The following is a 17,077-nucleotide window of genomic DNA, read 5'->3' as shown; positions in this document are numbered from 1 at the left end:
GTGGAACAGCTGGTAGTTTCCAACTGCAGACCATGAAGTTAGCAGCCCGATTCGTAACCACTACGCTACCAGAGCTCTTACTTTAGTGTAAGAATAAAATGTTGCAAGATTACTCCACAGCATTTTTGGTCTGAAAAAAACATTTCTGGTGTTTATCACCTAGATAGATAAATTTGTGTAGCACTTTCATATTGTGTTAGACTTGCTGAGAAGCTCAGACTGCCTTTCTCCTGCCCTGTGAGGTCGGCCCTAAGCTGCCCTCGAGTTCCCAGCTCTGTTTGACTCCATGACCCCTGACCTGCCTCTATCACAGGGAGTGCTTCCGGACCGGCTCCTAAAGCCTGCAGATGCTCACAATTGCTGTGAAGATCTTGAGCACTCACATATTGCCGCATACATATTAAGTGCTCCATAAACATTCATTAAAGACGTGTGGTGTCATTTTGGTCCTTGATGTAACCCTGTAAAGTAGCTAGTCTAGGTATTATTATTATCATTGTTATTTACTGTTTACTGATGAGGAATTTTAGTAATATGCTCAGGATATTTTAAATTCTTAAAATTCATTTTCTATCAAGTGTAACACAATTGCCTCCCACCCCTTTTTTAACTTTAACAAATACACATTAATTGATTTTTAATGTAATTTTCTCAAAAGGTAAAATATTCACAAAGTAAAATTAAAACAATACTAAAAGTTTGGAAATTCTTGCTTTCACTTCTGGGCCTTCCATTTGTCTAGCCCCTTGTCCTTCACTGCTTCTAATTTACCCACTTGTTGAATAAAAATACAGCATACCATATATTTTGTTTTTTTGCTACTTTCGATTGAACAATATGTCCTGGAGCTCTTTCTATAACAAACACTACATAGAAAACTGCCTTTTAAAAATTGCCTTGTAGCTTTTTAAATTGTTGTTAAGTGCTGCTGAGTTGGTTCTGTCTCATAGTGACCCTGTATAGGGTTTCTGAGGAGCAGCTCTTGGGTATCACTAGATTGTTGTTGTTGAGTGTTGTTGAGTTGGTTTCCAACTCATAGTGACCTGCTTAGGATTTTCGAAGTTTTTGAAGTTTTTGGAAGAGCAGAAAGCTTCATCTTTCTCTTGCAAAGTGACTGGTGGTCTTTAACTGCCGACCTTGTGGTTCACAGTCTAGTACTTATCTTGTGGAGATTAAAATTGGGCACTTTGGTAGGATGATGTAATGGAATTAATTGTGTCCCTCACAAAATGATGGTTTCAGCTTGTCTAAACTGTGATTCTTACTGGTTTGGTAGTTTGTAATGATTCAGTGACTCCTGTAATAGTGACTGATGTCATTACCCCTGATTTGTTGTAATTTTCCTGATGATGGTGGTGGTGGTATGCCATGGAATCGGTTCTGACTCATAGTGACCCTGACTTGGGTTTCCAAGGCTGTAAATCTTTACGGGAATAGAAAATCTCACCTTCCTTCAATGGAACAGCTGGTAGTTTTGAACTACTGACCCATAGGTTATCAGCCCGATTCGTAAGCACCACACTATTTTGTTGTTGTTGTTAAGTGCCCTTGAGTGGTTTCCGACCCATAGCGACCCTGTATAGGGTTTCCAAGGAGCAGCTGGTGAGCTTGAACCACCGACCTTGCAGTTCAAACGACTTTGCAGTCTGACGCATTAGCCCACAGCGCCACACCAGGACTCCTGTTAGAACTCCCAGACTCATGCACATTCAGGGTAGTATGGCCGTAGACGCATAGAAGTAATGTAATGATCCTTTATGGTGTCATTCCTCATTTCTATGATGTTAAGGAGGCCAAATGCAATCCATAGGATTAGGTTGTATTTTGAGTTAATCTCTTTGGAGATTTCAAAGGAGAGAGATTTGAGCAGAATTGTAGCGCAGTGGTTACGAATCAGGCTGCGAACCGCAAGGTCAGCAGTTTGAAACTACCAGCGGTTCCACGGGAGAAAGATGAGGCGTTCTGCTCCTGTAAAGATTAACAGCTTTGGAAACCCTGTGCAGGGTCGCTATGAGTCGGAACCGACTCCACGGCACATAACAACAACAACAACAACAACAACTATGAATCATACTGCAAACCGCAAGGTCAGCAGTTTAAAACTACCAGATGTTCCACGGGAGAAAGATAAGACTTTCTGCTCCTGTAAAGCTTTACAGCCTCGGAAACCCTGTACAGGGTCGCTATGAGTCGGAACTGACTCCATGGCACATAACAACAACACCAACAACTATCACCAAGGAGTCCTGGTGTGGCACTATGGGCAAATGAGCTGCTCTGCAAAGTCGTTTGAACCACAAGGTTGGTGGTTCAAGCTTACCAACTGCTCGATGGGAACCCTCTACAGCTATGGGTTGGAACCAACTCTATGGCACTTACCAACACCAAGCCTCCTAAACTCTGAGAGAATCAAGTTCTAGTTGTTACAGTCTTCCTATCTGTGCAATAGCAGTACCGTAGCACTAAGACAGATGGGACAGCTATTATCGTTTCTCATAATGCAGCTAACTTTTCATAGTTTTATTTTTTCCTCCTTGCCAATAAACATATTGAGAAAAAGAATAAACTATCTTGTTTATTTTTCTTTTTAAACTAAAGCAGAAAAAAGAAGTGTTTGGATGGATGATAATCTGCCATTGAGAAAGCATTCTACTTAATTTAAGATTGATGCTAGTCTTTCTTAGGTTGCTTTAATTACTCTACTGTCATCTGCTAGTTACGGATTCGAGACCTCGAAGGAGCTCTACAAGTAGAAAAGGCCAGCCAAGCAGAAGCCGTTGCTGATTTGGAAATGATAAAAAATGAATTCAAAGAAGTTGAAAGTGCGTATGAACGAGAAAAGCATAATGCACAAGAGAGCTTTGCAAAACTAAATATGTAAGTGTTTTACTGTAAAATTCTCTGACTTCATATAAAGATTTTATGAAAATGACCTAACTAGGGAAGCATAGTATTTTAAATATTGCTCCCATTAATGTCAGTGGTTGATGGGCATAAAGTACCTTATGAAGCGTAACTGTAGTTATGATAGATAAATATGATAGTGTTCTTTCAGATTTTGAAGTATCATGGGTATTCTGAGTAGTAATGCAAGTCTACATTAGACAGTAAACATATTAATGTCTTGTATTGTATTTACTGATAGAATGCAGCACGTTTAAAGACCTAGATTTCAGAGCCCCATAAAATGGTTTGTGTGGAGATGAATGATACTTGAGTTCTTTTCATGTTGAAGCAATAATGATTATAGGAGTAACACTACTCCTAAAGGTAAGACAGAAAATGGCTACAAACACACATTGACAGAGAACTTCCAGAGGTTGAAGCTGAATTCAGAAGAGGCCATGGAACGAGAAATATCATTGCTGATGTCCGATGTATCTTGGCTGAAAGCAGAGAATATCAGAAAGATGTTTGCCTGTGCTTTATTGACTATGCAAAGGCTTTTGATTGTGTGGATCATGACAAGCTGTGGACAATATTGCGAAGCATAAGTATTCTGAACACTTTAATTGTGCTCATGAGCAATCTGTCCCTGGACCGAGAGGCAGTTGTTCGAAAAGAACATGGGAACACTGAATGTTTTAAAATTAAGCAAGGTGTGTGACAGGGATGTATTCTTTCAGCATACTTATTCAACCAGTATGCTGAGGAAATAATCTGAGAAGCTGGGTTATATGAAGGAAAACATGGCATCATGATTGGAAGAAGACTCATTAACAACCTGCGATATGCAGATGATACAACCTTGCTTATTGAAAGCATAGAGGACTTAAAACATTTACTGATGAAGATCAAAGAGCACAGCCTTCAGTGTGGATTACAGCTCAATGTAAAGAAAACAAAAATCCTCACCACTAGACCAATAAACAACATTCTTATCAGTGGAGAAAAGATTGAAGTTGTCAAGGACTTCATTCTTCTTGAATCAACTATCAACACTTGTGGAAGCAGCAGTCAAGAAATCAAAGGACATATTGCATTAGGCAAATCTGCTGCACAAGACCTTTTTAAGGTGTTGAAGAGCAAAGATGTCAGCTTGAGGACTAAGGTGCGCCTGACCCAAGCCATGGTATTTTCAATAACCTCATATGCATGCAAAAGCTGGACAGTGACTAAGAAAGACTGTAGAAGAATTGTTGCTTTTGAGTTATGGTGTTGGAGGAGAATATTGAAAGTGCCATGGGCTGCCAAAAGAACCAATTGATCCGTTTTTGAAGAAGTGCAGCCAGAGTGCTCCTTGGAGGCCAAGAGGACCAAATTTCGTGTCTCATACCTCAGACATATTGTCAGGAGGGACCAGTCGCTGGAGAAGGATATCATGTTTGGTAAGGTGGAGGTTCAGAGAAAGAGAGGAAGATCCCCAACGAGATGGATTGGCCAAGTGGTGGCATCGATGGACTCAAGTGTGGCAACAGTAGTGAAGTTGGCCAGGATTGGGCAGTGTTTCATTCAGCTGTGCATGAGGTCACTATGCGTCAGTACCAACTCGATGGCACCTAAGAACACGACTCACTGGCTAATTCGGGGATTCCCCTGTAGGGTAGGAGTGTAATGAAGGTTAAGACCTTCATTACACTCCTACCCTACAGAGTCCCTCTTGGGTAGGGCTGTTGGCAGAGACCAGATGCTTTTGGTTGTGTTGACAGCAAGGACTGGTCCCTCATTGCAGTGGGTCCAGTTTGGACTTTAAAATTAGCATTGAATGATAGATGCATTTCATTTTACAATTTGCTGAGTAATATTGTTGTTGTTGTTAAGTGCCGTTGAGTTGGTTCTGACTCAAGGAACCCTATACAGGGTTTCTGAGGGACGGCTGGTAAATTTGAACTGCTGACTTTGAGGTTCAAATTGATCTTATGGTCCAGTGCTTTTCCTATAGTGTCACACCAGGATTTTAATTTTTATGACATTATCTAAAAAGTCTTAACAGTAGCGTTAGATTCATGATTAATACCAGTTTCCACTCGTGAAGCAACCTCTTGTAATTCTTGTCACTGGTTCTTCTGATATTTAACGTCATATTTCTAAGTAACATGTCTATTCTACCATTTTTCAATTTGTTTCGTTCTTCTTTCTCTCTGGTGGTGGTGGTGGTTATGTGCCATGGAGTTGGTTCTGACTCATAGTGACCCTGTACAGGGTTTCCGAGGCTATAAATTTTTTCGGGAGCAGAAAGCCTCATCTTTCTCCCGTGGAACAGCTGGTAGTTTCAAACTGCTGACCTTGCAGTTTGAAGCCCAGTTTGTAACCAATAAGCTACCAGAGTTCCTTTCTTTCTCTCTACTAGTCCTGTTTTATTTATATGACTCTTTCTTCATTGCTCATCTTTTTTTGTTTTAATTGTGATTTACAGAGCAGATTGGCTTTCCATTGAAGACTGTATGCACATTTTGATTTGTTGATTGCAATCCCCATACTGTGGTAGCACTGTTCCTCAGTTTCCATTCATCCTTCTTTTCTAGTCCTTCCTGCCTTTGAGCTTCATTCCTGGGTAAATGCTCCCTGTTGATCTCATTTGGTAGATTGTTCTAAGGAATATGTACCTCCCTGCTTCACCTTAGAGGCCTCTCTTTTGGCTCAAAATTGAGCCACCGGGGTGAGTTCATGGCTAGGTTTGAAGGGCATATAAGGGCCCATCAGTCTCTGTCAGACCAGTAAGTCTGGTCTTTTTTATGGTTTTGCATTTTGTCCCACATTTTTCTCCCACTCCATTAGGACCTCTTATTGTGGTTCCTTTCAGAGCCTTATGCAGTGGCAGCTGGGCGCTATCTAGTTCTTTGGTTCTCTAGAGATTTGGGATCATGTGTTCCATTAGTTATTTGTATTTACTGTTTTCTTATGTCTTTAATTTTTTGCACTTTTCTTGCTCTGAACAGGAGGAGACCAATAGTTGAACTATTTCCTCACCCATTTTTTTTTTTCTTCAGTTTTTATTGTGAACGGAGTGATAGTTTACATGGGAGAACATTGGCTTTACACCATCTTTTCATTGCAGTGATTACAATCTCCTCCATGCATCATCACTCAACAGTATTTACTTCCATTCCCTCTTATTTTTTTGTGGGGGATAGTGGTGGGGATATGTACACAGAAACACTCAGGAATATATAATAATCTAAACAACCAAAGGGCACATTCTGCAAACCTGGCTGCCAGCACACAGTCCCTCTCTTTCCATGAGTCTAGAGTCCTCTGCTGCTCCCTCTTCCATGTCCTTATCTCTGCCTCCATCTCTGGTGTTGCTGCTTCTCTGGATAGAGTCTCCACCCCGCCCCAATTTTTAACTTCAGTTATTATCTGTGTCCTCTACTTGTTTATCTCTATTCCTTCCCTTCTCTCATCCTTTAAATAGAATTTTTGGGTTTAGTTTTTCTAGACTTCTTGTTTTGTTTTTGCAATTCATCTTTACTTTTCTTTATAACACTTAATACTATGTAACATTTTGAGCCCTGGTGTGGTGATGTAGAATAAACACTGGACTGCTAACTGCAAGGTCAGCAGTTCAAACCTACCAGCCACTTTTAGAATCCCTATACAGGGTTGCTATGAGTTGGAACCTACAAATAACAATACCACATTCTTTGTTGTTTTTGTCTGTCTTCTTATGTGGATAGGAACTTTCTTTTATTCACTGTGATCTCCCCAGTGCCTAGAATAGGAACTGGTACACCCCAAATCCCAAAAAACCTACATTGCTCTCTATTCAATTTTGGCTATTAGTGACAACCGTTGAACTGCCTCATTGGGTTTCCAAGTCTATAGTCTTTTATGCAAGCAGACCCACATCTTTCTCCCATGGAGCAACTGATGTGTTCAAACTGCTGACCTTTTGGTTAGCAGCTAAGTGCTTAACCACGTACAGGGAAACTTTTAAACTTGCCTGTTGAGAATGTTTTTATTTGACTTCCCCTTTTTTGATAGTTTAACTGGCTGTTCATTCCATTCTAACATTGAGTAGTCAGAGGTCCTTGGATTCCTGATCTTTTGTGTGTGGCATATATTTTCTTCTGGGAACTTGTACAGATTGACCACCAAATCTGTGTTTGTAGGCAAACCCGTAGAACAATATAAATGAATTAACCATTACATATATGATAGAACTATAAAACATATCTGTATGCTTTGTTGACACTCTAGATTCTTCTCTCTTTTCCCAGTGTTATGAAATTTGATGATGGGCCTGACCCGGGTCATTTTCATTCATGGTCCAGTTATTCCTTGAGTTCTTTCAGTTCTAGAGACTCAAGTTACTCATTTCTGGGAAATTTTCTCACTTTGTTGATTTCTCCCTTTCGTTTTCTCTTTCTGAAACTCCAGTTATTTTAGATGCTGGCATTCCTGGGTTCCTTTTCTGATGTTCTTATATTTTCTCTTTTTTGATCCATCTTTGTTATGTAGTTCTAATTACATAGCTGCAGCACCCAGTCCTTCATATTTTTATTTTAAATTTTAGTTATTCTCCCTTGGTATATGGGAGCACAGTGGCTCTGTACAATAAGCACTGGACTGAGAACCACAGGTCTGTGGTTCAAGCCTGCCACCCACTCCTCAGGAGTAAGATAAGGGGTTCTACTCCTGTGAAGATATAAAACATTGACAGGGTTGCTGTGAGTCGGAACCGCACTTAACAGCAGCAACTTTGGTATATACTTGATCCAAATAAGAATATGCACTATGGTTTACACTAGAATTGTCTGTGTTCCTCCACAGAGAAAAGAATGTTTGCCATTTAGAAAAGATCATGTACCACTCAAAACTAGCTCTGTATGAGGATAAGTCCAAAAGTATTACTACTAGAATTGTAGCTTCTACATGCATAGGTTTATTCTAAAGAAAACATGTTTAAACTTGTCTTTGGGATCAGTGGATGACTGCAGACAAGTTCTTTCAGTAATACACTTGTCTTAGTTTCATTGTTGTTGTTGTTGTTGTTAAGTGCCATGGAGTCAATTCTGACTCATAGTGAAAACCTGTAAAGGTTTTCCAAGGAGCAACTGCCAAACTGTGGTCCTTGGTCTAGTGCTTACCCTACAGCGCCACACTAGGGTGTCTTAAAAAGCAAAATAAATAAATGGTCCAATCAAAACCGTTTCTTCCAAGGGGATTGGCTGGACCAAGTAAGTACAAACAGAGAGATTAGCTCAGAAAGTTATAGCAACTGTTTTGTGGAATTTCATAGGGAGGCCTGGTGTGGCACTGTAGTATAAGCACTCTACCACAGAGTTGGTTTGAAATGCAAAGTTGGCAGTTCAGACTCACCAGAAGCTCCTCAGAAACCCCTATACAGGGTGGAGATGAGTTGGAGCTCCACTGAACAGCAACAACAATCTTGATAGATTTTCTTGAAAGACACAGGATGATCACAAGGGCTTATTATGAAGAAGTTGTCAGAAAATTGAAAACTGCATTTTGAAGTTTGAAAATTGGAAAGACAGTCCTTGGAGAAAAAATACATAGGTTTTGAACGTGAGTATGAATGATTTTTTAAATTATTGTTGCTTTTGGATTTTCTGTGCCACAACATAGGTTCCTGAATACTTAGGGTAAAAGATTTCTTCCATTTCTAAGGTTGTTTTTTAAGTTGAAGATTGTTTGGTAGAATTGTTTTCTCAGTCTTGAGGCAGTTGGCTGAGCGAATTGAATAGTAGGTGGGTGTTTCATTCCTTAAAAATAATGGCAAGACCAAATCAACACTAACCAAATTAATCTTGCTTATACCCTTGGTCATAGTAAAAGTACCTGCTATCAAAAGGGGAAGTATTACCCCATTAAAATTTTTCTTGTAAGAAAGTGTGATCTTTTTGTCTTAGAACAGGGAAAGGTGACTTGCAGAAGCTTCTAGGCATGCCAACATGATGTTTATGGTGCATCTGCCACTTGTGCTAAAGGCATATAATTGCCATGGACAAAAGCATATTTGAAAAACCTGTTCTGACACTTTAACTTTTCAGACTGGAAAGAGAGTATTTCTCCAAAAACAAGAAATTAAATGAAGAGATCGAGGAACAGAAGAAAGTAATTATGGACCTTTCAAAGAGACTTCAGTATAATGAAAAAAGTTGCAGTGAATTACAGGAAGAACTGGTAATGGTAAGGATGAAAAAGAATGCCCTATGGCAAGTACTTTATTGGGTCAAATTTGATGTGTAACAAGTATTTCACAAAAGGCCATAAGATAGTATAAAAACAATTTTAGTGGCATTTTGATTAAAAATGTCAAAATTGGAGATGATGATTAATAACAAATATGTATATAAAAAAGCCTTTCTGGTTTGGAATGATTGGGGGAACGAATTGAATTAGTAAAAACTCTTAATCATAGAATGTTTAAAAATTTTGTCAAGTTTTTTTTTTTCTTTTTAAGTATATAAAACAATATAAGCTGGCATGAGGGGCTCAGGATTTATGATTTATAGGTCTATTAATAGATTCCAAAGACTCCCTTCTGTAATCATTTTGTATCTGATCTCTCTCTCTCTCTCACTCTATCTCCATACCCCAGTAATCTAGCTTTCAGACTATTGCGAAATTTACCAATTTCTAGAATATCTATCTCATCTTGTCAACTTCCTTTTATTCAAAAACCATCAAAGTCTCTGTCTTAGACTGGGTTCTCTAGAGAAGCAAAACTAGCGAAAATTATATATAAAGAGAGGTTTATATCAAGGAAATGGCTCACACAGTTGTGGAGGTGGAAGGCCCTCGTCCATTGGTTAGATGTCAGGCTGGAGGCTTCTGAATCCCTTAGCTGCTGGACTGATGAACCAAGATTGGCAGGTCAGATGGCAGATGACAGCTTCAGCAGGTAAGAAGGTTGGCTGCTGACTACTCCTAGGATCAGCAGGCAATCAACTCAAGTCCAAAGAACTAGAGGTTGGATGACAAGTCAGACGCAGGATCCAGACCCAGGAGAAAGCAAGCAAGCTTAGTCCAAGTGTTCAGTATATTGGAAGTAGGCCCACATCCCCCAAGGAAATTTTCTTGTAATTGATTGGCTGCTCATCCAGCTCATCATGGAGGATTGCTACATCTGAACTGCCAAACCAGTGAATCCTGGCCCAGTCAAGTTAACACAGACTTTATCTTCAATCAGTCACCTCGTTTCTTTCAGAATAAAGTCCAACTTGTTGGCATACAATCTGTAGTCCCTTTTTTTTGATCTCCATATTTCTTTCCCAGCGTCTTTTGCCATCGCCCTCTAGTTTGGTTCAGCCCCATTAAAGTACTCCTGGTAACCTAAACATGTTATATATTATCACATCTTCTTAGTTCAGGCTTTTCATTTTTGGGGCTCATACTGACTGAAATTCTTTTTCTTCTTGCCCACTAGCAAATTCCTATGCATCCTGTAAGGCCCATCTTTGATTTCTTGCTGCCTGTGAAGCTGTTCATGAGTCCTTCTTTTCTTACTCTCCCATCCACCTGGAGGCAGAACTTTGCCCCTTCCTAGTTTGTGTTCCTTTTAGCACTGAGTTCAGTGTGTTCATCATAATATGTATTAACTTTCCCATGAAATAAGAGATTGTAAATGCATTTAGATGAACTCAATTCTGTTTATAGATTCATATTTCTACTTTGTACTCTCTTCAGTCAACATTTGTAGAAAGGTTTGTTTGGTTGACTCCTACTCTGTGGTTTGTTGGGAACTCCAGTAGGAGGACATGAATTGAGAGTACTGTCCTGTTTGCTCTTTGCCTTGCTCCCCCCAGGTAGATCGTCACTTCACAGAGACTTGGCTGCTTCACTTTCAATTGTGTCCTAAGTCTCACGGCTCTTAGTAATTTCAATTATTGAGGAAAAGGAACCTTATATCTCCTTTTCAGAAAAGGTAGAGACTAGATTATACTAAGAACCCAGTGGCCAAATCCATGGTGCTGAGGCAGAAAGGCAATTAGGAGGTAAAATTTAAAATTTTAAGCATTTTCAAATGATTTAATCATACATATATAAGGAGTCCTGGTGTGGTGCTGTGGGTTAATGCGCTAGGCTGTAAAGTTGGTTTTAACCGCAAGGTCGGTGGTTCAAGCTAATCAGCCGCTCCTTGGAAACCTTATACAGGGTTGCTATGGGTCAGAATTGACTCAATGGCACTTAACAACAACAACAAATCTTCTATAAAGCCTCTAGCCAACTCCCAATATTTGGTACCCTCATAGTCAAGGATTGACTTGGATACTTGATTTGTGCTTGAATTTGTAGTTGGGTAGTTTGGATGGGGGATTTTAGAAAGTTCCCAGCTCTCTGGGTAGTGTCCTCTGGTGCCTGGTTCCCATTATGTCCTGTCATCCACTTCGTGGGCTGTCTCACCCTTAATTCCTGGTTTAGCAGGGATTGGTTCAGCAGGGTGAACCAGTGGTGGAGAAAAACACGTCAGTGTCACTGAGCCGAGTTCTAGATTGGGTTTGCTTGCTTTTCAGACAGTGTACTCAATAGTCTGGAGAGTAAATCAGAGTTATAACTAAGAGTTACACACAGTCACCAGCATGAGCTGCATGGATTCTCTCGACTCTGTCCCTTAGCACTCTAGTAGGGCACCCGGTGGTGCAACAGTGAAGTGCTTTATTGCCAATCGGAAGACTGGAAGTTTGAACCCACTTAATGGATTCTTCAGGAGAAAGACCTGGTGATCTGCTCCTGTAAAGATGGCAGCCTAGAAAACCCTCTGGGTCGCCATGGTCAAGAGCGACTTGACGCCACCTAACAACAAGACTACTGTGATTAAATATGAAATAAAAGGAGACTGACTTAACTTATCACACAGACTCTTGGTGCTTTATGATTAAAAAGATTTACTAGGTGCCAATAGCTATTTTGATTTTTTAAACTTTTACAGTTTGATGTTGTCATTAAATGTCATCTAGTCAGTTTTGACTCATAGTGACTCTGAATAGGGTTTCTGAGGAGTAGCTGGTAGGTTTGAACCATCAACTTTGTGGTTAGTACTCCAGTGCATATCCTACAGTGCTACACCAGGGCTGCATTACAGTTTAATAGTAATCTATAATAAGACATGTAACTGCTTACCAACAACCTGTGTTTGCTTGGTTGGGTCCTTTGTAGACATCTTATAAAGGATGTTTTGATCATGGTGCTGAACTTATGGAGTAGTTCTTTCGTCAAAACTTGATGGATTGAAAAAAACAAAGCAAAACTTGATGTTTTGCTAAAAGCGGTTGAAGATTTGTGAATAATTGTTCCTTATTTGATTTCTAATGTTGTTGTTATTGGTAAGTGTCATCGAGTTGGTTCTGATCCTAGTGACTCTGTATAGGTTTTCTAACTGCTAACCTTGTAGTTCAAACCGACTTTGTGGTCCAGCCCATTAACCCACAGTGCCATGTTCAAAAATCTTGTTCATGTTGCAACATAAGTAAACTACAATTTATGTGGTTCATTCTGTTAATAAGTTCTCTTTCTTGCTTTTTTTAAAAAAAGATCTTTTCTCTTGCTTTTCTTTCATCATTTTTTCTTTTCCTCCTGTTTTTCTTTTTCCTTCTATATTTGCTTTTTCTTTTTTTAACTTTTTCTTTTGACTTGAGTGAAGTTTTACAGAGCAGATCATTAGTTTTCCTTTAACCAAACATAAGCTTCTTTGCATCTTAGTGGCAATTCCCTCAATCTAACGTCCTTGGGTTTCTTGTTTCCATTCCTCTTTCTTTCCCCGCCTTTCTGCACTTTGTCCTTCAGTAAATGTTGCTGTTTTGATGGTGAATGATTGATCCCTCTATGGTGTTTGTACTTCAGTAGTGTTGTTGTCCCTCCTATATGCCTATCTGCTGCTTGGCTGGACAGTGAGCCCTGGGGGTCAGTTCAGTTCCAGACCTGGGTGACCAAGAGCCCTGGCTATATTAGTGTTTTCTTTTATCTTTCTGTTTTATGTTTATCAGAACAATTGTTCTTTATGTCTTTATTTGACCATAGTATGAAATTAAAAAATAATAGCACATGCAATATTTTTGTTTTTATAAAAAAATTACTATTATCATTTTCCTAAATTTTTTCTTATATATGGTCCTTTAGTATTTAATTTTAGTTTTTAATAGACTAGTGGTCCTTTGAGTCATGGTGTGCTGCTGCAGGACAATGCTCTGTATCACAAAGTCAGTTTGAACAGCAAGGTTGACGGTTCAAACCCACCAGCCACCCCTATACAGGGTTGCTATGGCACTTAGCAACAACAACAAGTGGCCCTGGTGAAAGAAAAAAATTAAAAAAATTTTTTTATCTACATAGATATCTACCAAACTAATACTATAAAACCATAGATAGTGGAGTTTTTCTAGTGTAGCATCCTTCACCTGCCTTATACTTGTGTTTTGAATTCATCCTGGTGCTGGACCGTGAGGTTGGTTTGAACCTCAAGGTTGGTTTGAACCACAAGGTTGGCAGTTCAGACCTCACCAGCCACTCCTGGGAAACCCTATACAGGGTTGATATGAGTTGGAACCAACTCAACAGCACATAACAACAAAAGCAAAACAAATAGACTGAAGAAAAAGTGACTTACTGTCTGTTCTTGGAAGTGCAGCTTCGTTCTAATGCTATCCCATGATGCCATGCACCATAGTGTGTCTCTCCCAGAGTGATGTTTCTTTTGAACATAATGGTGGTAGTGGTGGTTATATGTTGTGGAGTTGGTTCCGACTCATAGTGACACTGTAGAGGGTTTCTGAGGCTGTACATTAAAAAAAAAAAGTTTTATTATGAATTGTGTGATAGTTTACATGGGACAACATTAATTTTACATTCATTTTATCGTATATTGTTTAATTGCCATGATTACAATCCCCTCCATGCATCATCAACCAACCAAAGGGTATATACCCTACAAGCCTGCCCCCCAGTCGTTAGCACACAGCCCCTCTCCCTCTCTGGGTCTAAAGTCCCCAGCTGCTCCATCTCTCCATGTCATTGTCTCTGCTTCTATCTCTGGTGTCACTGCTACTCTGGGTAGGGTCCCGCTCTCCGCTCTTCTCCACTGATGGTCCTAGGGACCTCTGCTCCTAGACTGAAATGTTAATCACTCCCCTCCTTGCTATAAACGTCTACCTTTACATTTCCAACCCTCACAATCAGTCCTGATAACAATTATTCACTATTGTATCTTAAGAGACCTATCTGCATTTCATTTCATCAGCCCCACACAGACAGATTGGATACTACTCAGTGGAGATTCTACCTTCCTCCACGTCCTCTGGATCTAGATTCCCTCTTGAAAGCTTGTAAACCAGTCACTTCTTGCCCTTGTAGTCCCCTCCCCCCCCCAATTTTGGGTAGCCAGTGTCCAAGTTGCCCATCCCTGTTTACTCTGTGTATGGAGGGGGTGGGAATGATCCTGTTTTAAGGATTTGTTTCTTCTTTTGAGCTACTGCATTCATAGGTGTAGGTCAAGTTCATCAAATTATATCAGATTACTCTGTTTTTTTTTCTTTCCTCTTCTTTCTTCTACTAGTTGAGCTCTGTTCATCCAGTCATTGAAGCCAGGTCAAGTGGGTAGTATCTGCACGTATGGGTGTTCTTGTATATATGCCCTCTCTTCTTATCAGCTGGACGCTTCACTCTCCACTTTAGTTAAGGCTGTAAATTTTTTCAAGAGCAGAAAACCTAATCTTCCTCTGGAGGAAAGGCTGGTAGTTCGAACTACTGACCTTGAGGTTAGCAGGCTGCATAGTAAGCAGTATGCTACAGAGCTCTTTTTGAGCATAGTGTTTCAGAAGTTTGAGGAAAGAGCGTGGTTTTTAGTTCAGGTCATGTTCATGGCCGTTATTTAATTCTTTGACTTTTATTTTCTTTGTTGTATTGAAAGAGAACATTAAAATCAGTTTTCTCAATAAGTTCACTAGTGAGATAAAGGTGTTATTAATAACATACAAAGACCTCAGGAAAATTTGAGACTTTCTGCTCCCATAAAGATTTACAGCCTTGGAAACCCTGTATAGGGTCTCTATGAGTCAGAACTTACTCCACGGCACATTACAACAACAACAACAACAATAACAACAACAACAGCCTTTTAGACCTGGGAGGGGCCTTAGCTCTATCTAGCTCAGGATACATAAAGTGTGAATAACCCAGTGGAAAGTAAATATAAAGGAAGAGCCTAACTTTCATGAAGGCAAAACTGGCCATGTTGAGCCATTGTGGGTATTTAACAAATATAAGCCCAGAAGACTTTTAACTGTATTTTTGTATTAGCAAGTTTCCTCGTATACGATGTATAGATTTAGAAAATGTGATTGGTAGAAGAAACAATACCAACCAGACTAAACAACAATATATTATTATCATTTTAAATTTCATAGAATGAACAGAACTTCAACATAGAATGTCTAAGGATTTGACAGAATTAAATTCTTGTTCTGTGTGGTACACAGTTGAATATCACTTAAAAAATTATTAAAACTGAACTATTAATTTCAGGATCTACAAATTTAATAAAGATTTAATCAACTACTAAATAGTTGAATTTCTAGTTGAAGTCATCTAGTAATAATGCTTATTAAAGCTCATTAAAGTCTGTTTTGGAAGAAGTGCAACCAGAGTGCTCCGTGGAGGCCAGGATGCCTAGGCTTTGTCTCTCCTACTTTGGACACATTGTCCGGAAAGAACAGTCGCTGGAGAAGGATGTCATGCTGGGTAAGGTGGAGGGTCAGAGAAAAAGAGGAAGACCCCCAACGAGATGGATCAGCCAGGTGGTATCATTGATGGCGTCAAGTGTGGCGGCGGTAATGAGGTTGGCCCAGGATCGGACATTGTTTCATTCTGCTGTGCATGGGGTCGCTATGAGTCGGTTCTGACTCGATGGCACCTGACAACAACAACAACAAAGTCTCAACAGATCCAGGTGTGTTTTTCAGACATTGCTAGCATTTTTATATCTGCCTCTCTTGAAGCAGGGGAACTATTATTTTCAAATTGGTGTTATTAGGACTTGCCTTGTGCCTTCTTCAATGAAAAATTTTTTTAAGTTCATCATTTCTAGAGGTTTGTTTTCTGCCACTCAGTAATATTTAGTTACAGCTCTAGGAGAGACCACATATTGAAAAGGGAATTGTAGTTCTCATGAGGTTTGGCGCAAAGAATGTTTTCGTCTCTAAAGAAGTTGTTATTGAAAATGGTCAAGTGTATATTTTTTCCCTTTACTTTTGAGGTTTAGCTGATTATATAAAAGTGATGATCGTTAGCATTAGATGGGATTTTTGAACATGCTTGATTGCTGGATTTTACAGTGACGTTAATGCTTTTTGATAATATTTTTTTGCTTCAAATGATCTATTTGGTTTACTTTGGAAAGACATGTTTCCGATTTTGTAGAAAGCTTTGAAAAGTAATGGGTTAATAAATATTTTATTCTAAAGTCTTACTAAAATTTTGAATCCTATTTTTCACCCAGAATAGACATAGTATTTATATATGAACATTGTTTATGCTAATATAAACATCATTTTCTGTCACTTTTTTTTTTGTTGCTAATTGTTGTCGAGTCAGTTCCAACTCATAGTGACCTTGTATAGCATTTCCGAGGAGCAACTAGTTGGTTCGAACCACTATCCTTGTTCTTAGCAGTTCAGTGCTTATCCTGCAGTGCTACACTAGAATTTGACTCCTAGTGGCCCTAAAATGCTATTAAATACTATTAATTGTATGTATATGGGTGTGTTTTATATATGTGTTTTAAATGCTTATAATATAGGACTGGCTTCCTAAGTTATTCTGGGTAGCTTGAAATGGGAAAAAACAAATCTACTGATATTTTTGGCTAACATTTCGTAACATTTGTGAAAATGATGACAAAGGCTTTATAAAATGGGTAGAAAGCTTTTTGAAATTTATTCCCTTAGAAACTAGTAATATCTGAAAATCCAAACTGTATTTTGACCTGGAAAAAATATAGTACTTTGTCGTGTGTGTATGTGTGAGAGAGACAGAGGAACACTTAACAACAAGAAGAAGGGAAATAATTGGGATCATAGAATGCTTATATCCATGGAAACAGCATAGACAAAAAGGGAGAGATACGGTGAGCTGTTTTATGGAGAAGTAAGGAGCTCTGGTAGCGTAGTGGTTACGAATC

The 17,077-nt window shown here is 39.2% G+C and overlaps 1 protein-coding gene across 1 annotated transcript in view; it reads left to right on the top strand.

Moving 5' to 3' along the window:
- CCDC171 (coiled-coil domain containing 171) overlaps window positions 1–17,077 on the top strand; it is a 399,920-nt gene that overhangs the window by 90,070 nt on the left and 292,773 nt on the right. Inside the window, exons 8-9 of the mRNA XM_006864480.1 lie at window positions 2,717–2,877; window positions 8,955–9,093. Of these exons, the coding sequence (XP_006864542.1) occupies window positions 2,717–2,877; window positions 8,955–9,093 (300 nt within the window). The remainder of the gene's footprint in view (window positions 1–2,716; window positions 2,878–8,954; window positions 9,094–17,077) is intronic.

Source organism: Chrysochloris asiatica, unplaced genomic scaffold, assembly GCF_000296735.1.
Source record: "Chrysochloris asiatica unplaced genomic scaffold, ChrAsi1.0 scaffold00065, whole genome shotgun sequence".
Classification (NCBI taxonomy): Eukaryota; Metazoa; Chordata; class Mammalia; order Afrosoricida; family Chrysochloridae; genus Chrysochloris; species Chrysochloris asiatica.
The sequence above is the reverse complement of the archived record's forward strand: the minus strand, read 5'-3'. Positions and strand labels throughout refer to the sequence as shown.